Here is a 23937-nt window from a genome sequence, read left to right on the forward strand (position 1 = left end):
GGCTGGAATGCCAGAAACCGCTCCTCGGAAGCTTGTTTCCGGTCCAGGGAAGGCATGGCTTGGCAGTTCGGGCTGGACTGTTCCCATGAGGCACAGGGTCAAACTGATTTGCATATAGCCATGTCTGAACTGGGGTGGCAGAGTGGGCTAAAGAACGGTGATGGATTAAACCCAGAACTTTTGACTGGGTGTGAGTGTTTGATTCAGATGCTCCGTCCATCACCACCCCCTTTTGTACCACCTGCCCCCTGCACTGGGCACCGCCCCCAAGCCCACGGACCATGCACGCAACCTGGGCTTCATCCTCGACTCCTCCCTCACGATGACCAAACAAGTCAACGCAGTCTCATCCTCTTGTTTCAACACCCTGCGCATGCTCCAAAAGATCTTCTAGTGGATCCCCACCGAAACAGAAAGACGGTCACCCAGGCCCTCGTCACCAGCCGACTGGACTACGGGATCACCCTCTACGCTGGAACCACAGACAAACTACAGAAAAGACTCCAGCGCATACAGAACGCTTCTGCACGACTCATCCTGGACATCCCCCGTCACGGCCACATCTCCGCCCATCTGAGACCTGCACTGGCTCCCCGTCAGCAAGAGGATCACGTTCAGACTCCTCACCCACGCACACAAGGCTCTCCACGACATGGGCCCCAAATACTTCAACAACCGCCTCACATTCTACACACCCACCCGCCAGCTCCGTTCCACCAGCCTCGCCCTCACCACCGTCCCACGAATTCGTAGAGCCACCGCCGGAGGAAGATCCTTCTCCTACCTGGCGGCCAAGACATGGAACTCCCTCCCCACCCACCTACGGCTGACCCAGGACCATCTCTCCTTCAGGAAACAACTCAAGACCTGGTTGTTCGAGCAGTAGCGCCCCCCCCCCCCCTCCCAGCGCCTTGAGACCCTAGCGGGTGAGTAGCGCGCTCTACAAATATGTTTGATTGTTTTATTGATTGGTGTGGGCACAGGTGCATGAGCCCTGTGCCCCTAGGTTACCCAGGGCCACTCTTGGGCAATGTAACTGCAGTGATGCCATTAAGAGTATATGGTGCTGGGAGGTTGTCATTACGAACGCCACAGCACCATAATGGCTACACTGAAGACTGACAAGTTTGATAACAAACTTCTCAGAACAATAAACCCACACTGATGTCAGTGTGGGATTTAATGTAACATACACTTAGATGTCCCCTGAAACCTAACCTACAATCCACGTCTTGTCTGAGAGGCTGCCTAGGCTGCTGCACAGCAGACATGTTGCTGGACCCCTGGGTGGAGAGCCCCCCGCTCTCCTGGGCCTGCAACAATGCACATCCTGGGTGAGGTGCTAGGTCTCCTCCCCCAGGATGGGCAGGGGGAAGCTTCAAAGGCATGCCGCCTTTGTGAGCTTCTCCAGACCACTTCCTGTACTCAGGAACTGGCCCGCACCAGTTCTGACCCACACCCCATGCGGGAAGCCTGGCAGGAAACCCTACGTGAGGAAAGGGGTGTGCCAGCCTGTGCCAACTCCACCCCTCAGGTGGGAGAGGCGAGTTGAAGCAGAACTCCGGGCTCCGGCCATCTTGAGGATGGGGAGCCCTGCCCAATTAGAGATAGGCTCCTGCCCCCTCCCACAGGAGAGGAGCAGGTTAGGGGGTAAACTCACCCCAGGACAGGCACCTATTAGTCCCTGCCCCTACCTGTAATGCCCCTAAAATTAGTGTTTAGGAGCACCCTGAACCTTTCTTCCTCAGATCCGGATTTCGAAACAAGAAAGAAGACCTGCCGTGCAGCTGCTAACAAAAGTACCACACCAACTGACTTGGCCCCAGCCCTATCGGCCTGTTGATCCTTGAACCTGCTCCTGCTAAATCCCGGCGTCTCCTGCGGACAGCAACCTCAAGAACCCCAGAGGGCTTGCCTGCCTTGACCCTCTTCGAGACTGGGACTCCCATGAGCAGTGGTTCTGTTCAAACCGCAATACCCCTGGTGCCAGCCAGGAACTGTGAATCCAGCACACTCTGCACCCGCCAAGCTCGGCCTGTGCCTGAGTGGACAAAGACCCCGAGGACGTTCCTCCCCCCAAAGCAATTCTGACCTGGAATCCAATGCCCAAGGACCCTCCTAGACGGCCCAGATGACGCCTGCAGCCTCCGAACCAGGGACCCCTCCATCCGCGACCAGCAGAGGGTAAGATTTCCCGACGTCCAAAGATACCCCTGGCCTCATGTGCCCAACTCCGGGGTGCCTATTTATCCTCCAAGAATCCAACTTATCCCTTGAAGTGTTGATCGCTCCCGAAGAATCTCCTTCCCTGAGCCTGCAGCCTTTGTTCCCTTTTCAAGATCTCCATTGAATAACATTGAGCGCCCAACGGCTCAAAAGCACCCTGCACCCAGCCGCCCGAGTGCCCCTGGCAGAGCAACCTTTGTCCTGCCTTGCTTCTACATTTGCCCTGAGCAAGTGACCAGGAGCCCAGCTCCCACAGCCGCGTGGCCTGCTAGTCAACAGCCACCAACTGAAGGCCCCCTGCCTCTCATCTGGTAACATTGGGCCTAACTACCTTTGCACCCGGCTGCCCCACTGCCGCTGAGGGTGTACCAACTGTCCCTACCTGACCCTGGGAGACACCTGAATCTATGCCCGCAACCTTAACTCTGCCAGCCGATAACCCAATTTTCTTCCATAGGCTAACATTGACTGGTTTCATTTGGAAAATCTTAAGTGTGGAGTTTTGGTACTTTAAAATATTCATCTAAAATCAGCCGAACTACGAATTCTGATGTACTCACCTGTTATCAGGAGAGACCTCAGTGCTGCATCTTTGAGCCTAGTACAGTCCCTGAAAAGTAATTCTAACCATACTCGCCAGTAACTTGAGTTTCCTTCCATAGGATATCATTGACTGCTTTTTGCTGAACAAGTTTCGATTTTTGAAACTTAAAATAATTCTCTAAAAATCGTGCCAACGACAAAAACGTAATTACTTGCCTGTTTTAGATAATGTCCCAGTGCTGAACCTAGGAGCCCAGCACTGGATTACAAAAGTAAAATAAACATACTTTACCTACAAACTGAATTTCCTTTCATAGGATAACATTGGTAATTTCATCCATAAAAGTTTCTAAGTGTCAACTTTTAAAATACAATATTATTACTTAAAAAAATCACTACTGTAACCAAAACGCAGCACAAGTCCCAGGACTGAATCTAGGATCCAGTCCTGTGGTTAGAAAAGTAATCTATCAATTAATTAATTGCAATTAACTAGAAATTCCCATTGTGCTCAATGTTGCATTGTGTTTAAAATTGTGTTGCCTATTGCAGCAAACTGTAACTATTGTATCCAAAGATTCTATTACCTATCTGAAAAGTATTTAACTAAAGTAATCCATTCTGAGAAAGTATGTTGATACCTTGTTGGTTCTAAAATAAAAAAAACTATCTTTTGATACAAAACAATTGGCTTAGAGTTCAGTTCTTGAGTGTGTTAGACCATTTGCTGACTGAATGTGTACAACAAATGCTTTACGCTGTCCTCTGATACTGCCTTACTGCTCGACCAAGCTACCACTTTAGAGAGTAAGGTTATATCTAACTTTAACCTCTGCCAAACCTCTGGGGACTGTGGTCTCTGTACACACTGTACCTTAATTTGGTCCAATGTATACAGAGTTACTTTCTTACAGACTGCCACAGAGTTGCTTGTCGGACCATGAGCAGGCCAGTTCCTCATAGGAGACATATTTGTCTTAAGAATTACCTCGCATTTACAATTCTACAAAGAGCATCTTTGCTACGTGGAGAAGGTGAATTATTGAGGGTTAACCCCTTCCGTGCTCATGACGAGCTCAGCTCGTCATGATGCACAGTGCTCGTGTGCTCATGACGAGCTGAGCTAGTCATGACCACACCCATTCCGATTATTGTCCAGCACAGGAGAGGAATATCAATAGCAGCCATGAGGATAAGAAAAGTTCACTAGAAATATGTCATTAGGGTGGGCTTGAAAGTGAGATTGGAGATCTCCTTTATTTGTTCACCTTAGCCCCCAATTCATAGCTTCTAATAGAATAAGCTGCACTGTTGTCGGGTTCCTTTTGACAATACCTTTCTCCTACTTGATAAGTTGTGTATATTTTGTTTGTGCTGTTGAGCCCACAGACACCAGTGTACACTGGTCTCTTGCCTTTGTTGTGCCGAGAGCTGGTATATGAACGAGCTATCAAAGGGTTAGGTATCTGCATTAGCGGTACTGGATGCAGGGTTTAGGAAGGAACAATGGAGGTGATACCGGATGGGCCAAGATGAACCAATAACTTAACAAAGGTTATCCATTATTGGGGTATCTTTCATAGATTCACATGCTTGAATCATCCCCGCCTTCAAGGTGGGAGTCTCATGGTACAAATAAAATATATACATAACAGTAATAAAATATCATACAAAAGGCTATAATGGACAGTAAAGTCACTAGAAAAGCCTATCCTTGTCTTTTTGTAAAAAGAACCAAATCTGAAAGACATCCAATCAGTCTCCAGCACCCTCTAGAACACTCCACAGAGTGGCAAGTCCCTCAGATTTTCTAATGCATGTCGTGTGACTTGGAGTCTCCCTGAGCTCTGCTCAGTTTTCTCAAATTTTGCTGAATACTGAGACAGAATGTCTGAATCTTCAAAGAAAGGATTGTTCTTGCCTTGTGGTTCCTGTGGGAAAAAGAGATTACATTTTGAAGATCCCCATAATAGTGTATATATTGTCTGTATCCTTCTCATAAGGTCAAGAACTGTAGACTTTGTAGAATCTTGTCCTCAAAGACCTTAAAGGACAGAGAAGGCAGGTTACTGATCTGGCTGGAGAAATTGAAAGTGAGATCTGAGGTGGTGTCTGAAGATGATGATAGTGATTGCCTCCCAGCGTTTAAGAAGAGAGATAGATCTGACGATCTACCTGAAAGAGCTGGAAAGACATCTAAAAAGTCTCACCATGAGGGTAGCCACTCTGCTTCTAAAAAAGAGAAGTTGAAAACTCAAAAATGCCACTTAAAATGGCATTGAAACAGCCCAGGACTTGGTCAGAGTCTGTCAGATCGTAGTCGTCAAAAAAGACTCTGATAAAACCACCTTAGAGTTAGTCAACGCTATCTCAGTTGACGGAACGACTGGGAAGAACTGTACCTTCGACGATCAACTTGCCTCTGACGACACTCTCGACGATACCACCGACGGTTACGGTTTCTCCTCTGTCGTCGATGGTCCCACTCTTGTCTACGCTTCCTCCGTTGACCACTACTTCAACGCGGACATCGACGAGTCTTCCATCGACTACATCAAGGCTGACCACCGTGATTGCAGCTTCAGCTGTCTCTGTCCACGGTCATCTCGTCGACTATCATGCGGAAAAGGCCCACTGCATTACAAGTAACTCCTATTTTGTCATTTAAATTATAGTGTATGCCTCAGTCTACGAGAGGCTACTACCATGACATCATAAATTTCTCCCTTGGCTCCTAGCCATTTTTTTGGGAGGAGTCTGAGGATAATGGGCTCACGCAGCCCCATGTGGAATACAGAGAGTATGAGGAAGAGGAATATTATGAACCTTACCAAACCGTGCCAAGGCCTCAAGTTTTATTGCCTCGTCAGAAACCTGTGATTCAGATGCCTGTGACACAGGACTTCCATACTAGTTTCCCAACTGCAGCTGATCCCGTTCAAACACAGCCTTCTCCATCTCTCTTGTATACTTAAAGTTCATCGGTTCCAGCTGCTGGGTCTCATGATATTTTACCTGCACCACAAGGCCAAGAAGTGCAAGATGACGACGAGGATGCAGTCGCCGAAGAGTGCGAACTCCCTAAATCACCAACAACCATGCATGAATGGCAGGATTATGTATTTCCTACAGTCATCTCCAGTTCCGGAGGGCATTGGAAGTTTACATACCATCATGGAGAGGGCAACGACACGTTTTCACCTCCCTATGCCTGTTAAGCAGTCCGACTGCTTTCTCTATGATTTTAAAGATCAGAGCAGAAAATTGTCCGCACCATTCCCATAATCAACCATGTTTGGGAAGAGAGTGCCAAGATTATGAGGAACCCTTTCTCCGTACCTGCAATTCTTCCCAGGATTGATAAAAAGTATAAGGCCCCAGATGATGCACCTGCATGCCTGTCCGGTCATCCTAGGCCTGCCTCTGTCATCTCTCAGGCTGCTCAGCGCAGATAGAGAAATCCATTGATACCGATTACTGCACCTCCTGACTAGGATGGTTAGAGGCTCGATACTATAGGAAAGAGATTCACCACTATAGCAGGTGCTTCCGTTCGTGCCGCTATCTCCTTGGCAATCCTAGTGAGGTATGATTGCCAAATGTGGTCAGATATTGCTCCATACATAGTTTTTGCCAGAGTAGCAGGAGGCGAGAAATATTCTCCTGGAAGGGGAAACGGCAGCATCGGAAACAATCTACATTTCCATGGATTTAGCCTTCCCTAGGTTTCTGACAACTGGCTGGAGCAGCGGTACTCCATCGCCAGGGTTGGCTTAAATCTACCACTTTCCACCTGGAGATACAAAACAAAATCCTCTGCTGTTTGATTGGGACGCGCTCATTGGAAAGCACATTGATGCTGTACAAGAGATTTAAAAGGACACAGACAGGGCCAAAGCCCTAGGTACGCTTCAGTACAGGAGAATTCCTTTTCGAGGCGCCCATGGCAGAGGGTCTTTTTTCCTTACGTGGAAGTTACCAAAAGTACCAACCCCAAACTTACCAGGGCAGATATGGTTTTCAGCAGCAGCAACAACAATCTTACAGAGCACCCCCTGCTGCTGCTTACAGACAACTGAACAGGATGAAACTGCCCCAACAGGGCAGAAATAATGGTAGGAAGCAGTGATTTCTCCCCACCCACCACCTGCAACAGTTCGGCCACGCTTCAACCCCAAGACACCGAACATTTCTCGTCATTTAAGCCAATCGGACAAAACTGACCTCAGACAAGTGGGTTTTGGGCATAATCAAAACTGGACATACCCTAGACATCCACCTTCAAAGAAGCATCAACCACATCTAGCTCTTAAGAAAGAGGCAAGGAGTATGCTACAAAAAGGAGCTGTAGAGACAGTGCCTTGCTCTCAGGAGTATGAGAATAGCATATGATATACCAACTGGTATAATTCAAAGACAATTAGGCAAGATATGCATACAACATTATCATAAGGAGGTAAGGAGACTGTTTGATTACTGTATGTGCTCGTGGCATCATTTTTAATGTAGAGGTATTAAAAGGAAGGAAAATAAGCAGGGCAATTTGCAGTTACAGCACTGCAATATACAAATATTGGCAACCCAAATTGTACTTGGTGCTCAGTGTGAGTGAGTGAAAAACACGGTACCGACTCAAGTGACAATAATCAGCGAGGACGGCGCGTAGTGACTGGTGCTAAATATATACATTGAATAGATGACACAATGTGGTTAAAAAATTGCTTTGGAAGTTCGTTTGGATATGATTTGCTGGTGGTGTTCTTGAACCACTTTGTCTGGAGCGCCTATGTTCGCGCTGAACGGTCGACGGCGTTTCGATCCACTTTAAATCTGGATCATCATCAGGACTGGGTTGGGTGCAGTGCATGGGCGTCTGATGACTGGAGCCCAGTCTGGAACTGTGCGGAGGTTGTGGGAATGGAATTCACCAGGGCTGGCGGGCATCCAGTGGTGGAGGGGGTCCGGAGCCAGTCAGAGGTCAGTCACTGGATCAGGCGGCAAAGTCTTGGTGCCGATCCCGTGGTGATCCTAGGCAGGAGAATTAATCTCGAGGAGATGGAGCGCTTCGGTGGGTTGAGTCCGGTCTTGCGTTGCTCTCAGGAGGGTAGAGGTTTTACTCCAGTTTCTTTTTAGTCAAAGTTGGGAGAATGGAGACGAATCCTGGATCTAAGGAAGGTGAACAAATACCTGCAAAAGAAATCCTTTCGCATGGTTACTCCTCAAGAACCTGCAACTCCTAGACCATGCAGACTTCATGACAACACTAGATGTGCAGGATGCATACTTCCACATCCCGATCCACCCCAAACATTGAAAGTTCCTCCGTTTTACTGTGGCAGGTGCATATCTTCAATTCAGGGTTCTCCCTTTTGGCCTGCGTTCAGCTCCAAGAGTTTTTACAAAATGCCTTGTTCCGGTTGTGGCTCATCTGAGGCTGCAGGGCCTGCAGCATTTCCCATATCTGGACTAGTGGCTAATAAAAGCTCCTTCTTTCCGGCAGGCCTCAGAGGTAACGCTCCCTGCCTTCGCATGTTTTAATCCCTGGGGCTCTCTCTCAACTCCCAAAAGTTAGTTCTTCATCCGTCTCAAAGGATTCAGTTTCTGGGAGCAGTTTTGGACACTCTCCAGGACAAAGCATTCTTGTCCACAGAAAGACAATCACATCTGGTTTCTCTAGCATCAGACCTTCGAAAAAGAAGCTTCGATTCTGTGACGAAGTTAAATCCTTTTCGGGATGTTGTCCTCTGCAATCCGTTTGGTTCCTCACTCCCGTCTCAGAATGGGACCTATCCAAGAAGAACTGGACAGTCAGTGGCTTCAAATAACAGGGTCGTTCGACCACCTGGTCAGGATAACCCGGGCTATGCGGGTAGCTCTGCTTTGTTGGCAACGCTCAAGCAATGGGAGAGGTGTGGCGCCGCGGCCAGGGCGACTGACGCTGGAATCTGGGGACCACGGTTCGATCCCCGGCTCCGGCGGCAGGTTAGCCCAGCACCATGTGACTCTGGGCAATAGCTCGCTTAATCTTCCCGACGGCCCCCCAGCGCCTAGAGACCCTAACGGGTGATTGTGCGCTATACAAATGTGGATTATTATAATGTCTTGACTGGGCTTACCTTTCTTTTTCCCACACTGGAATTAATCTTGACTACAGACGCTTCTCTCGAAGGATGGGGTGTGCACCTCCAAGATCTCTGCATAAGAGGGAAATGGTCCAAAGCTTTGTCAAAAATGCACATCAACTTCCTGGAGCTTCGAGCTATATTTCTGACTTTGCAGTCTTTTCTCCCAGACTTCAAGGGTCCTCAGTTCTCATAAGAACCGACAACACCACTTGCATGCATTACCTAAACAAGCTAGGGGGGGCCCGCTCTCAAGTCCTTTCTCAGGAAGCGCAAAACATATGGAAGTGGCTCCTTTCTCACCTCATTACTATAAAGGTAGTGCACCTGCCAGGAGTAAACAACACTCTGGCGGACACTTTGAACAGAACATCCAAATTCTTGCCACAATAGGGAGCTGGACCAGTCAGTCGTGGAACACATTTTTCCAGATGTGGGGCAGACCCAGCTTGGATGTTTTTGCCTCCAAGACCAATCTGAAATTCCTATTCCATGCCAGCTGGGAACCAGAGAAGGGCTCTTGGGGAAATGCCTTCATGATGGGATGGACGGAGATTTTTGCTTATGTTCCCCCCCCCCCTTTCTGTTACTCCTGAGGCTTCTAAGAAAACTGAAAATAGAACCGTGCTGAATGATTCTCATTGCCCCATGGTTGCCACGTCCGCACTGATTCACTGAGCTTCTCCCAGTTTTCCCGACTCTATTAACAATGAGCAAGGGCCAGATTCTCCACCCACGTCCAGCCCCTCTGCAGCTTCATGCCTGGCTTCTGAGCTCACTGAATTAAGAGCTAGATTTACCGTAGAATTCTAGGGACATACTTGCAAAAGCTAGAGCTCCTTCTACTCTAAAAACCTATTCTCTAAAATGGAAACGTTTCTGTTCACGTGGTGCTGTGATAATACACATCCCTTGGACTGTTCTCCGGAGAAGGTTTCCCTTTCTCATCTTTCACTAGCTAAGTCTGGACTTGTGCTCGCATCGGTAAAGCTGCATCTGGCCGCAATCTTGACTTACAGGCGCTCTACTGGCGGCTCATCTCTGCTCTAACTGTTTGGTCAAGCAGTTTTCAAAAGGTCTCTTCAGAGCTTTTCCACCCATCACAGCTCCTCCCCCTGAATGGAAGCCTAACCTGGTTTTAGCACAGCTCATGAAGCACACATTCGAACCTGTGCACACAGCTGAGCTTAAATCTCTCTCCTGAAAACTGCTCTTTTGTTGGCGCTTATCTCCGCTAGGAGTCAGCGAAATTCAGCCATCAAACACCCATACCTAAGATTAACCAATGACTATGTTCTCCTAAGAACGAATCCTACCTTCATTCCAAAGGTTCCATCGTCTTTCCATCTTAATGAGCCCATTAGTCTACATATTTTCTTTTCCAGTCCTTCCACCCCGGCTGAGAAGGCTCTACACACTTTGGATATTAAAAGGTGCCTCAAATTCTATTTATCACAAACTGTATCCATCCGGAAATCAGATCAATTGTTTGTATCTTATGTTTGCCAGAAACCAGGTTAAGCTGTAACGAAATCAACAATTGCCAGATGGATTGCATCTGCGATTCAATTTTGCCATTCTAAAGATGGAAATCCTCTATCCGTGCAGCCTAAAGCTTATTCCACAAGAGCAGTGTCATCATCAGCAGTGGTTTTCGCCGGAGTGCCGTTGGAAAACATGTGCCGTGCTGCAACTTGGAAAAATATGCACACATTTAAACTGCATTACTGTCTGGATCTGGCTACAGAAGCTGAATCGGCTGTTGGTCAAGTAGTGTTACGCAAACTTTTCAAAGAAGGTAAGCCTCAGTTGAGAGGTGATTGTTTTTCATGTGTTTAAATGCTATTTCTTTTACTTGTTAAGGTTATTGGTTTTCTCTCATTACACCTAATGTCTCTCTCTCATGTGGCATGGCATATGTTATAAGTATATTTACAAATATGTTTTACGAGGTGTCTAATGTGGTCTGTATGATACCCACCATCCGCTAAGGAACTAAGGGCTTTACTGCTAGCTATTCTGATTCAAGCATTTGAATCTTTGAACGATACCCCAATACTGGATAGGAAAACGAGTTACTTATCAGTAACTTCAGTTATCCAGTATTGGTATCTTTCATAGATTCACATGCGACCCACCCTCCACCCCGGGTAGGCTTCCCTTATTGCTATTTTATACTGACTGTCACTTGTGCTACGAAAATCTGAGGCACTTGCCTCTCTGTGGAGTGATCTAGAGGGTACTGGAGCCTGATTGGCTGTGTTTCAGATTTGGTTCTTTTTACAAGAAGACAAGGATAGGCTTGTGTAGTGATTGTTCGAGGCATGTGGGCTGCTAAATTCATATCTTAGCATTAGATCGCCGCCTAGTGTTGGGCTCGGATGATTGCACATTGTTGTCCTGGAAGAGTCTTCGAAGTATCCTGAGATAGGTGGCTCCTCCCCTGGACTACAGTGCGCATGGGCATCGGCTCCATCCCCAGATTGTTTTTTTCCGCCATTGGGTTCGGATGTGGTCTCGACGTCTTACTGTCGGAACCAAGTAAAACTAACTTTTAGCGGCCAAAAGGCCTCGATTTTCTTGCGTCGGTATTGTCTGCGCACGGTCTCGAGTCTTCCGTCTCTTGGAGCCGGAATAAGCGGAGTTTTCTTCGCTCTCTAAACTTTGAGGCCTTCTCATCGCGACACGACTGCAAGCCTTTTCGGACATGGAGCGGAGCCCGTTTAAGTACTGCCCGCTCTGTGGGTCCAAGTACCCACACATTGATCTACACCCCGTCTGTAACAAGTGCCTTTCGCCTGACCACGACGACGGAAAGTGCAAGGCCTGTGCACAGTTCCGATCAAAGAAAACTCTCAAGCTTCGGCGCGCGGTGCGCTTGGAAGCTAGGCAAGCGGCCCCGGATCCGGAGAACATCTTCGGCGACCAGGACGAAGAGGTCCAGGGTCACCATCTACAAATCTCCCCACCGGAGACGGAGGTCGAAGCGGATCCGGGAGACGACGACTGAGTCGCGGGTCAAGACCTCGAATACGTCGAAGAGGTAGGAGACGACGATGAGATTTATGGGGCCGCGGCAGACAGCTCGGGGGACGAGCTCTGCCCCGAAGGTTACGAAGATACCGACCGGGACACGGGATCGCCTGTCGGCCTTACCCAGGACCCGTTGCCGCAAGCCACAGCCCCGCCTTCAGGCCCGGCTACGGACTCACTTGCTGGGCACACTGTTTCGAAACCGAAACTGAAACCGTCGGGATCGACGACACCTAAAATGGCCGACCCGAAAACGAAACTGAAACCTAAGGACTCGAGTGTCCCTAAGATGACTGCCGTGCCGGTGAAGAAAACGGTGCCCGTCACCCCATCGGCTCCGTCGACCTCCGGTCCGCAGAAGCCGAAGAAGTCTGTCGATTCCGATGCTGCAAAATCGAAACCGATGCCCGAGGAGGGGTCCTCCAAGAAAGATGGTCGGCACGGATCAGCGGCTACGACGCCGTCCAAGCCCGCCAAGGTCGGCTCCACAGAGGCTACGCACAAGAAGTCTGCGCCCCAGCCTCAAGAATCGGCGGTGCCGAAGACGGGTTCCGCGCCCAAAGCGCACAAGGCCCACAAAGACGTCGGATCCGAGGGACCGATCAAAGCATCCTTGTCGGCGACGAAACCCACGGGGAGTGAACCGTCCCTCATTGCGGAGTCACTGCAGAGAATCAGGGAGAAAGCCTTTGCCCCATCGGCTCCGATACCATCGCCGCAGCCGCAAAAGGACACTCCGGCAAAGCCTTCTGGAAAACTCCTCTTTCTCTTGCCACCTAAGGAGGCGCCGAAAGCGTTTTCAACAAAATCGGCTCCGAAACAAGTTTCTTCGCCGGCTGACCCTCTTCCACGTCGGGTACTCGAATCGGAAGACGATTCAGACCATTTCATCGACGCTGCAATAGGCAAGCTGACCCTCTATAAAAGGAAAATCACTTCGGAGCCAGTGGACTCCTACATCATCCCACTGAAGAAAAAGAGGGTGCCCCTTGACGCCTCAGGCCTCACGGAACCAATCCAGCCTCCTCCAAGACGGAGCCCTACTCCCTCCCCAGAGCACTCTGTGGGTGAGGGGTATGATGAGGATGAGCAGTACAATTTCCCTATCGATGAACCTGATGTACAACCGGATTCATACGATGACACTGGTGACCAGAACACCCAAGGTGTGGGCCAGGACCCGCAGCTCTTTAATGCACGTGCATCCCCGACTGAGGACTCAGCAGGCTTTCATGCACTACTTGAAAGGGCGGCAGCCAATCATGATGTGGACATGCATGCCGACCCAGTTGAGGAAGACTTCCTTTTCGACACCTTTGCCATCTCTGAAAGGACAGTAAAAACACTTCCTATGCTAAAAGGTGTCCTCAAACATGCTGGGGACATTTTTAAGGAGCCTACAAGAGCGAGAGTGGTCAACCCTCGCATTGAAAAGAAGTATAGGCCTGCACCTGCAGACCCCGCCTACATCCGGGGACAATTGCCACTGGACTCTCTTGTGGTTGCCAATGCCAGGAAACGTGCCAACTCCCAGACAACGGGTGAAGCTCCTCCCCCGGATAAAGAGTCCAAAGTGCTAGAGGCAGGGGGCAAAAGAGTAGCTGCACAGGCAGCAAACTTTTGGCGCATCGTCAATACACAAGCGCTCCTGGCGCGTTACGATAGGGCGCACTACGACACCCTAGAACAGGTTGTACAACACCTGCCTCCACAGTTCCAGGAAGCCACACAACTGCTCATTAACGAGGGGAAGCTCATCTCAAACGCAGCCATCAAGTGTGCGCTTGACGCTGCAGATACAGCTGCTAGGGCTGTCAACACTAGTGTTATGCTAAGACGACAGGCGTGGCTACGCATCTCAGGCTTTAAACCGGATATTCAGACAACAATTCTTAATCAGCCGGTCAATCCTGATAGTCTGTTTGGTCCAGATGTTGACACCACCCTAGAGAAAATAAAGAAGGACACGGAAACTGCTAAATCCATGGGGGCCCTGCAGTCACAACAGTTTCATGGCAGCAATTTTCGTCGCTCAGGCGCACGTGGGGTCACCAGAGGACAAATGGGTCAACAATCCCAGTTCTCGAAAGGTGGGGCACAATCCTCTTTCACAAAACAGAACAAGGGAGGTTACAGGAATAACAGCATCAGAGGTCGCGGCAGAGGAAACAACAACCCCCGCTCCTCTACTCCAAGCAAACAGTGACTCTCTGTCACTGCCCCCCGACCACCTAACACCTGTCGGGGGGAGACTGCAGCAGTTCCTGCCCATCTGGAAAAACATCACCACAGACAGGTGGGTGCGACAACTAGTCCAGTATGGTTATTGCCTAGAATTAAAGTCCACTCCACCCAACATCCCGCCAAGGCAAAGGCCTATGTCCGCAGAGCACTTGCTCTTATTGCAGCAGGAAGTAGTGGTGATGCTGCAAAAGGGAGCAATCGAGCAAGTGCCGGTGGGAGAGGAAGGAACAGGGGTATATTCCCTGTACTTCCTTATTCCAAAGAAGGACGGATCTCTCAGACCCATTCTAGATCTACGCCCCCTCAACCTGTACATACTATCAGAACATTTCCACATGCTTACGCTGCAACAGATTCTTCCCTTGCTAAACCAAGGGGACTTCTTAGCAACCTTGGATCTCAAGGATGCGTATTTCCATATTCCACTACACCCGTCACACAGAAAATACCTCAGGTTCACTATTCAAGGAAAACACTACCAGTTCAAGGTCCTACCCTTCGGAGTCACAACAGCCCCGAGGGTGTTCACCAAGTGTCTGGCGACAGTAGCGGCGCACCTCAGGAGGCAGAACATCCATGTCTACCCCTACCTAGACGACTGGCTCGTACAAGCCAAGTCAGAGCAGCAGTGCGCCGCGGACATGTCAACTACAATTCACCTTCTTCACGATCTGGGTTTCTCCCTAAACTACCCAAAATCGCACCTTCAGCCGGCACATGTCCGGCAGTTCCTAGGTGCAACGATCAACACCCTGACGGCCATGGCTCAGCCAAACCAAGTCAGGATAGACAGCATGCAGGCCCTGATCCAAAGGTTCAGGCCACAACACTCGCTGCCAGCGAGAGTGTTCATGCAGTTGATAGGCATGATGGCCTCCTGCATCTTCATAGTCCCTCACGCACGTCTACACATGCGCCCGCTCCAGGAGTGCTTAGCGAATCAGTGGACACAGGCTCGTGGCCAATTCACAGACCTAGTGTTGGTTACCAGTCGGGCATACGACTCTCTGCATTGGTGGACTCCACACAACCTTTGCAAGGGCCGACTGTTCCAAGAGCCTGTGCCGCAGATTGTCCTGACAACGGACGCATCTCTCCAGGGATGGGGAGCTCATGTGCTCGACTTCACGGTGCAGGGACTATAGACAACGCAACAACAGAAGATGCACATCAACTATCTGGAACTGATGGCAATCTTCATGGCGCTCAAGTCCTTCATTGTACATCTGTGCAACAAGGTCGTGCTAGTCCGGACGGACAACATGACCGCGATGTACTACATCCAAAAGCAGGGAGGCACCCACTCGCCACAGCTGTCTCACCTGGCTCAGAGCATGTGGAAGTGGGCCATTCAGAGGAACATTTTCCTCATGGCAGAACACCTCCCAGGGAAGGACAATCAGATGGCGGATCTGCTCAGCAGGTACAGCCATCAAATGCACGAGTGGGAGTTACACCCATCTGTCCTCCACCCGTACTTCCAGCAGTGGGGTCATCCGGAGATAGACCTGTTTGCCACAAAAGAGAACGCAAAATGCCAACACTTTGCCGCCAGGTTCCCTCACCCACAGTCGCAGGGAAATGCGATATGGATGAACTGGTCAGGCAAATTTGCGTACGCTTTTCCGCCAGCCCCCCTAATACCGCTGGTCGCAAGAAAGCTAAGGCAACACGAGATGACCCTCATCCTGGTTGCTCCAACGTGGGCGCGCCAGGCTTGGTACACCACGTTCCTCGAACTCTCAGTGGTACCGCATCAAAGACTGCGCCTCACGCCCAGTCTTTTGACGCAGAACCATGGAGAAATTCAGCATCCAGATCCGCAACAGCTCAACCTGGCGATCTGGCTCCTGAAGTCCTAGAGTTTGGGTACCTTAACCTACCTCCAGAATGCATGAGCATCATCAAGGAGGCGAGGAAACCAACTACTAGAGCATGCTATGCTGCTAAGTGGAAGCGTTTTGTCATCTACTGTACATCTAATGACATCAACCCACTAGATGCATCTATCCCCAACATCATCTGCTATCTGTTGCATCTCTACAGGTGCAATCTGGCGTACACTTCCATTCGGATACATCTATCCGCCATAGCGGCTTATCTTCAGAACAGGCAGCACCTCTCTGTCTTCAGAGTGCCCGCCATTAAAGCCTTCCTTGAAGGTCTGAAAAGAGTCATTCCCCCAAGGACACCACCAGCTCCGGTGTGGAACCTCAACGTCGTTCTCACCAGACTGATGGGACCACCATTTGAGCCACTGCACTCATGTGAGCTCCAATTCCTTACGTGGAAAGTGGCTTTTCTTATAGCTATTACGTCTCTGAGGCGTGTCAGTGAGCTGCAAGCGCTCACAATACAAGAGCCATTCATTCAAATTCACCCAAATAGGGTAGTGCTACGCACTAACCCTAAATTCCTTCCTAAGGTGGTGTCACAGTTTCATCTAAACCAGACCATTGACTTACCAGCATTCTTTCAAAACCCGCAAACGGTGGCGGAAAGGATGCTCCATACATTAGATGTACGAAGGGCGTTGATGTACTACATAGACAGAACACAACACTTTCGAAAGACAAAACAACTCTTTGTTGCCTTCGCACCACAACACAAAGGCAACCCAATCTCCAAGGCAAGGATAGCCAGGTGGATTGTTAAGTGCATCCAGATATGTTATCAAAAAGCAAAGCGCACTTTAACAATACCCCCCAGAGCGCACTCCACACGCAAACTGGGGGCATCCATGGCTTTCCTGGGGAACATTCCTTTAGAGGACATTTGCAGAGCAGCCACGTGGGTCACACCACACACCTTCACAAAACACTACTGTGTTGATGTGCATTCCAAACAGCAAGCTGCTGTAGGACAGGCTGTTCTCAAAACACTTTTTCAGGTTTCTGCAGCTGGCACGGGCAACCGCCGCTGATGGAGGGACTGCTATGTATTCTATGCTAAGATATGAATTTAGCAGCCCACATGCCTCGAACTGAATATGCTACTTACCAGTATGCATCTGTTCTTGGCATGTAGGGCTGCTAACATTCATATCGCCCGCCCTCCTCCCCGGTGCCTGTCGCAGCTGCAGATATACTATTGTATTTACTCATTAGCATGGACATCCTTTACACTTTTCACTCCATCTTCTGCCACAATGGCGAAAAACAATCTGGGGATGGAGCCGATGCCCATGCGCACTGTAGTCCAGGGGAGGAGCCACCTATCTCAGGATACTTCGAAGACTCTTCCAGGACAACAATGTGCAATCATCCGAGCCCAACACTAGGCGGCGATCTAATGCTAAGATATGAATGTTAGCAGCCCTACATGCCAAGAACAGATGCATACTGGTAAGTAGCATATTCATTACTGTCCATTATTTTCCTATTGTATGATATTTTATTACTGTTATGTATATATTTTATTTGTACCGTGAGACTCCCACCTCGACGGCGGCGATGATTCAAGCATGTGAATCTATGAAAGATACCAATACTGGATAACTGAAGTTACAGGTAAGTAACTCGTTTTCTTAGGTCCTAGCAGTACCATGTTGTGGCCTTTGGTGGAGGTACGCACTAACACCAGTGGGCTGACTTGGTTATATGTTTGACTCACAGAAAAATATTCTGAGCCTGCTTTCTTGCAACAAATTCTGAAGCTAGAAAGAGTACAAGCTCTGTTGTGCTGCCACTGCTTTTCTGTATGCTACTCTTTCAGGTCAGTCTTTGAAGAGGCAGTAATACGCCTGAAGGGATCGTGGTGCCTTTATGGTGTGAGTGCCACAGGTGGGCTCCGGGGCATACACAAAAGAAAAATGGCCAGCGCTGCCAGCACCTGCAATGTCCTGCAGCGCCTAAATATGCATAAAATGTGGGTGTCCTAGGTGGGACAGGGACACTAAATGAAAAAATTTAAAAAATGAGCGTCCTGAGCTGCTCACTTGTTGTTCATTGCCTAGTTAGAGTGCACCGTAATGCCCTGCAAGGGCTTTTAAATTATATTTTTTGATCCTGCTAGTGCACCTGGAAGGGGAAGGTGGCACCACCAAGCATTTTTTAATGTTGTGGAGACTTGCAGGGAGCAGAGCAACCCCCCAGCAACATTAAAAAAAAACCACAGTAAGTATTCTGGATCATTGAATCTATAACCCCTGGAGAGCTTACCATTATTTTCAAAACACTCTGAGCTGGAGCTGTATGCTGTTCAGCTGGAGTGTAGGGGGCACCCTATGGTGGGGTCTGTAGTTACATTTTGTGGCCCGGAAAATGTGTTAAAAAAAAAAAGGTTCAAAGTCATGTTAATGTTTTTTTTAAAATGTTTTATTGAATAGATTTTGTTTTGTGGTAATCACTAATAAACATTGCAGTGTGTGAATTTATAAAGTATACATTTGATTAGTTATTGGTGACTTTTTGTCAAAGACAATTGGTCTGCTTTACCTATGTTCATGCGCTGATCCCTTGATAAAGCCACTAGGCCTACTTTTATATTTGTGTTTTGTGACCCTTTGGAAAAGTCCGATCTATCTGTCTTACTTAAAATGTCACCTTTTATATTGTCACATGACATAGTTAGCCATGTGCTGCAGTAGGGGTAGGGATTGGACACCTTTTTGTGCCTGCACGCTGATAGGCATCTGGCTTGACGTTAAAGAACATAGAAATTCACTGAAAAACACAGATTTAGCTGACGGTATAGTTGGGAATTGAAATAATGTTTTACGTTTAAAAAAAAAAAGAATGTTATCTTTAGAAAAGCGCTCAAAAACATAGGTTAAGGGTGCGTCCTGGTTAGGTGGAAATCTCAATCAAAACGTAATGCTTGAAACTAACAAATCTACTGAAGTTCACCAGTTATCTCAAGTAAATATAACTCTTGGCCGTAAGTAACTATAACGCGCGGCCGCACTGCTGATCGCCTTACATATTGCATCACTAATGACCTGTTCTTTGACTTGATTGATAAAATCACTGCAACATCTGAATTGATAAAATCACTGCAACATCTGAATTGACATCATTGATAACACTGTACATGACTGGGGCTAGAGGTATAGTTATGTTGTGCATTCTGCCCTTTCACAAAGTAGTCCCCTTAAAAAAAAAACTGTCACAAACACTGGTAATGCAGAAAGGTGGCAGACTGCACTAGACCTACTGACTTTGCCAATGCATGTTTAAATGAAATATTTCTAACAAAAACATTGGAATAAGTACAGTAGTTGTAACCCAGTTTGGCACCGTGCCCTTAACATTGCTATGCAGGTATAAATGAGCATACATAAGGGAAGCGTGTACACAATGACCTTAGAAGCTAGCAAAGTTGGGAAAAGAGCGAAAGTAAAATAGTAAAGAAGAATAAATAGTGTGGGAAATGAGCCGAAGATTTTTGATCAACGAATAATTAATGTATTTATCTTTCGCCACCAGCTCTGGATATCTCTCGATTGCAGACTAATCCATTGTAGATTGCAAAGCGACTGTCACTCTGACACCCTGCTATAATACCAAAGTCTTGGTGCTGGTGGCTTTTATAGGAAACTCAGCGTTGTAAACTATAAACAGACTATGCAAATACACTGGCCACAGAGGTAATTAAAATAGCATGGTAAATACATGACGGTAATAGACAGCAAGTACTGACATAATTAGAGGTTAAACAAAAGATCTAACATCGTCCAGTAACCAGGATTAATACAATTGTAGAAGCAGAGTTCAGGCTAAAAATGTAGATGACTCCGGAAAAAGAACCATTCATTAAGTCATTTCTCGGAGTGCTGCTGTAACTACATGTACATTCCGTTAAATCCCCTAGAAAATCCTGGGACCATACATCAGGGTCTAATAACACTTGGGAAGCTGAAAGAGAAACTGAATACTATATTTCCAATTGAGTCTTATTTGCCAATGCATTTGTAAACATCATTCTGAATGTTTGCTGAAAGGGGGTGAGGGTAAATTCCCTCGTTTGTAAGAGCGAGGTGTCACGTTCTGAAACGACAACTGATACACTAGTGGGTGGTTGATAAAGCGAGGTTATGAAAAGACAAAGCTAGTCAAGAAGGAGCAGTGCAGGAGAAGTGGAAATGAGGTATGGAAACCTCCAAACAAAGCTTACCCAATAATCCATTACTGCAGAACCATTCCTTCCTTTAGCATTGAATGCTGCTTCTAACAGATTTAGTGGGCCTGGGCTTATGCAGAGCCCCATGACCAACCCGTGCTGCTTACTGCCTTAGGCTATGTGCTTTGAGGTTGGGCCTTTGCAGTGGATTTGGTGCACAGGTGTGCCACAGGCTACTCCTGCTGCCATCAACTTCCGTTGCAACTTTTTCTACTGTTGCGTGGCAACCCTTGGTCATTTGAATGCATGTGGTATAAGATCAAAAAAACTTTGAAGTTCACTTAAAAACAATGAAAGCGGAGTCATAGTTGCAAATTATATCCTAATAATCACTGAAATTTGCAAGTAATGGTTGATAGAAAATCCATAGCTCTCAACAGACATTGCAAACCATAACTAGCGCACCAAATCAAGCATTACAATATTTATTTTGTTTGCTATTCACATTTAAAATGACAATTAAATTACAATGCATACTTAAACCAATACTACATTCACAGTAGTGTGTTTTGTAGTGTTAAGGGTAGTATATGTAAACTCATCTTTAATATTATTTTCAACGTTTATAATTGCATTTGTCAAATCGTGTTGAAGCCATTAGCATTGGTGTTCCTGTCTGTTTTTGTTATGAATAGATTGTGCTCCTAACCATAACTTTGAATTTCATTGTTTTTTTTTTTGTTGCAAATTTAATTCGCAGCCATAGCACCACCTTGTCTTAACTTGATCTTGGTGCTTTTTTAGGCTGGCCCAATTATCGCTAATAGCCAGGTTACTTAGTGTGCAGTTGCTTGTTTGGCATGGTATTCTTTGGCTACTTGTGGTTCACCTGTTGCCATGCAGAAAGTGCTATAAAGTAATGAAAAGAAAGACCAATTAGTAAATATGCAAACCACAAAATATGTATGCCTGCTAAAATCGCCTAGTGGCAATAACTTAGCTTGTCCTCACTGGATGCTGCATTTAAGTAGGGCCTTTTTAGGAACTGATAGCACAGCAGAGTAATTTTTGGAATCTTTGAATACCTCCACCTTTCTCACAGTGCACGGACCATCTCCATGAATATAAAGCATTTCTTCTGCATCCTACACTTCTCGGGTATCTTCGGGGCAGGAGCAGTGGGTCATAAGTTATCATTCTTAGGCTCATGGACATAACTAAGGTTTGCCGTTGTGCCTGCTCCCTTCCAGTTCTGTGTGCACCCTGCAGTGAGCATACATTTACTGAGGATTGAGATAATTATTCCCCACCACATTCCAGTAAAAGTAGATAAGCGAACTGGCTAAGCAGCCTCATCATTTATGTGCCATTTTCTCGATAAATATCACAACTTTCTCTGCTGCATACCTTGATCCACAGATGGTGAAGAGGTGAAGCAAACGTGCAGGCTGCCTGTAAATGTTTCACTGACCTGACCCCTAGAGAATACTGGATGTCTGTTAGAAACAAGAATGAATATTCTTCGAAGGAAATCCCTGCTGGCTACTGCACACTCATGTATAAATGTTACAAGAGCATTGTTAAAATATTTACACTTATGTTGAAGAAAAGGATTTGAAAAAAAGAGCAAAAATCCGGCCATTGACCGTTTTCAGCTCACTGGTAGCACCTGAGCCATGTTACAGTTGAGGTGACCTTGTATCGATCAGAGCAATTACAACCGTATTAAGTTGTCTGTCCCTTTCTGACTAGTGCATTCTTTTGTTTTTTTGAAGGTCGAGTTGTGTTTAGAGTGCATTGAGTGGGCCAAATCAGAGAAGCGAACCTTTCTCCGCCAGGCATTGGAGGTAAGAGCTCTCATCCATTCCTTCGTTTCACATCAAAGGGATACTTTTGTTTCTAAGAGAGGGTAATAGCATAGTTGGCCTTAAACCATTCTGTTTTCCCATAATTTTGAGATCGGCACTTAACTTTAGTTGTCCGTTTCCCCCCTAACCCTGATTGTTTGCTTTTCTGCCTATGCTTTAAGATCCCTGTGTCCCCCCAAAAACTCATAATGGGTTTGATGTCACCAGCTTATTTGACTTTTCTTAGTTTTAAAAATGCTGTTCTTAGTTAGGTTTAAAAATGCTGTTTCAGTTGGTCTGACAGTACACACAAAACTGATGTGGGCTTAGTTCTGTACAGTTGAAATTCTCTTATTGTATTTAATACTCTCAAAAGCACGTGCCTATTTCGGATCACAATGTTTTCCAGAAAATGTTCATTGCAGGCAACATAATTTTGCTGCAGTCTATTGAGTTGGTTGTGTGTTTTCCTTCTAAGGGCTGGGCTGAGAACCTCCATACTCAGTCTATTCCGTCTTTCTCTTGCAGGCACGGCTTGTATCTTTATACTTCGACACAAAGCGATATCAGGAGGCATTGCACCTTGGTGAGTCTGCATGTTATTTGCAAATTGGAATATGCAATGTCTGAGTCATAGGTCATATACGTGTGCAATGGTGTCCAGTGCTATTTCATCCTTTGTTTTGTATTACTCTTAATTGGCTGTGTGCTGTATTTGCTTCTGATTTGGGGTGCTCTTCCATTAATCCACTAGAGGCTGGGGAGAAAAGGAGCTGCTAAATCGATAACCGAATTTGTACTTTGATGCTGAACTTTTTCCCCTGCACTCCAGTACTAGCTATCACTGTGTGCTCCTATATCCATGTAGTGACTGATAGTGTGTTTCATGGTGGCTACACTGACTTCATGCCTATAAAATGACCATGTAATTCTTCCTGTGCTCGATCTCCTGCTGTTATAATAAAATGACACCATATCAGCTCTACTGATTAAGTGACAGATGAGGGCGCTTAAGAACCCCACCACAACATTGCCACCTAGGTGGGAGGGTCTGCGGATCGGTTTGTTAATCCAGCAATACTCTGGTCATCCTGCTGGCGCCACTGGGCAGGGATGCTCCCTGAAGTGTGTGGCGATCCAAGGAAACCAGTTGTTTCTCCTGAAAATTGATGACCCATGGAAATCGAGGTGAAGATCACATGTAAAGGCCTTGGATAGCTAAGGCTGGCTGGGGGGATGCCCTGGGGGACAGATGGAGGCTGGAGAGCATAGGAGGGAATGCACGGCTAAGCGGGGGTCTGCCGTGCCCACCACCCCCTAAAGGAAATGTATTTGGAGCTCCTTTGAGACCCAGCAACTTTGACACAAAGGGTGGTACACAAAGTGCTGAGGCTGCTGCAGTGGGCCAGCGAGGAGTGAACCGAGGTTGGAAAGTGCTCGCCTCGCCAAGTAAGGGAACATAGCTCTCTGAGCAGTGTCATTGTTGAAGAATGTTTTGAGCCTGCCCAGGCCTCGAAGGCCAATCACTGGCATAGCTGTGGGGGTAGGGGTAAGCATGAGAGACAGATAGGGCAGAGCGTTCCACATGTGAAGGCGTTCCCTTCTGGGCCTGATGGCCCCGATGCACTGTGAGGCCGGGGCCGTTTGTGCTGTTTATTTTGTGGTCACTCTCTGCCACTATTGCATTGCTACACGTCCCACAAACCAACAGCCCCTCCGTGTTTATCATTTGCCATCCTGGGCCCACGAGGCTGGGGACTGTTCTGACTATGAACCTCCTGGGTAACTACCCTGGGTACCACTGCAGCACCAGGGGTGTAGCTTCCCACCCCACCCCTCACCCTATTTGCTGTGCTTGTTAA

At 47.4% G+C, this 23937-nt stretch overlaps 1 protein-coding gene across 2 annotated transcripts in view; it reads left to right on the top strand.

The window, feature by feature from the left end:
* The window catches only part of PSMD11 (proteasome 26S subunit, non-ATPase 11), a 473607-nt gene that overhangs the window by 114452 nt on the left and 335218 nt on the right, over nt 1-23937 (top strand). For both annotated transcript variants that reach the window (XR_013594972.1, XM_078645110.1), the window contains exons 4-5: nt 22004-22075; nt 22604-22661. Coding sequence is in view for 1 of the 2 variants with exons in the window: in XM_078645110.1 (XP_078501236.1) it covers nt 22004-22075; nt 22604-22661 (130 nt within the window). In the remaining variant the exon portion in view is untranslated. The remainder of the gene's footprint in view (nt 1-22003; nt 22076-22603; nt 22662-23937) is intronic.

The sequence above is a fragment of the Lissotriton helveticus genome, chromosome 5_1 (assembly GCF_964261635.1).
Source record: "Lissotriton helveticus chromosome 5_1, aLisHel1.1, whole genome shotgun sequence".
Taxonomy (NCBI): domain Eukaryota; kingdom Metazoa; phylum Chordata; class Amphibia; order Caudata; family Salamandridae; genus Lissotriton; species Lissotriton helveticus.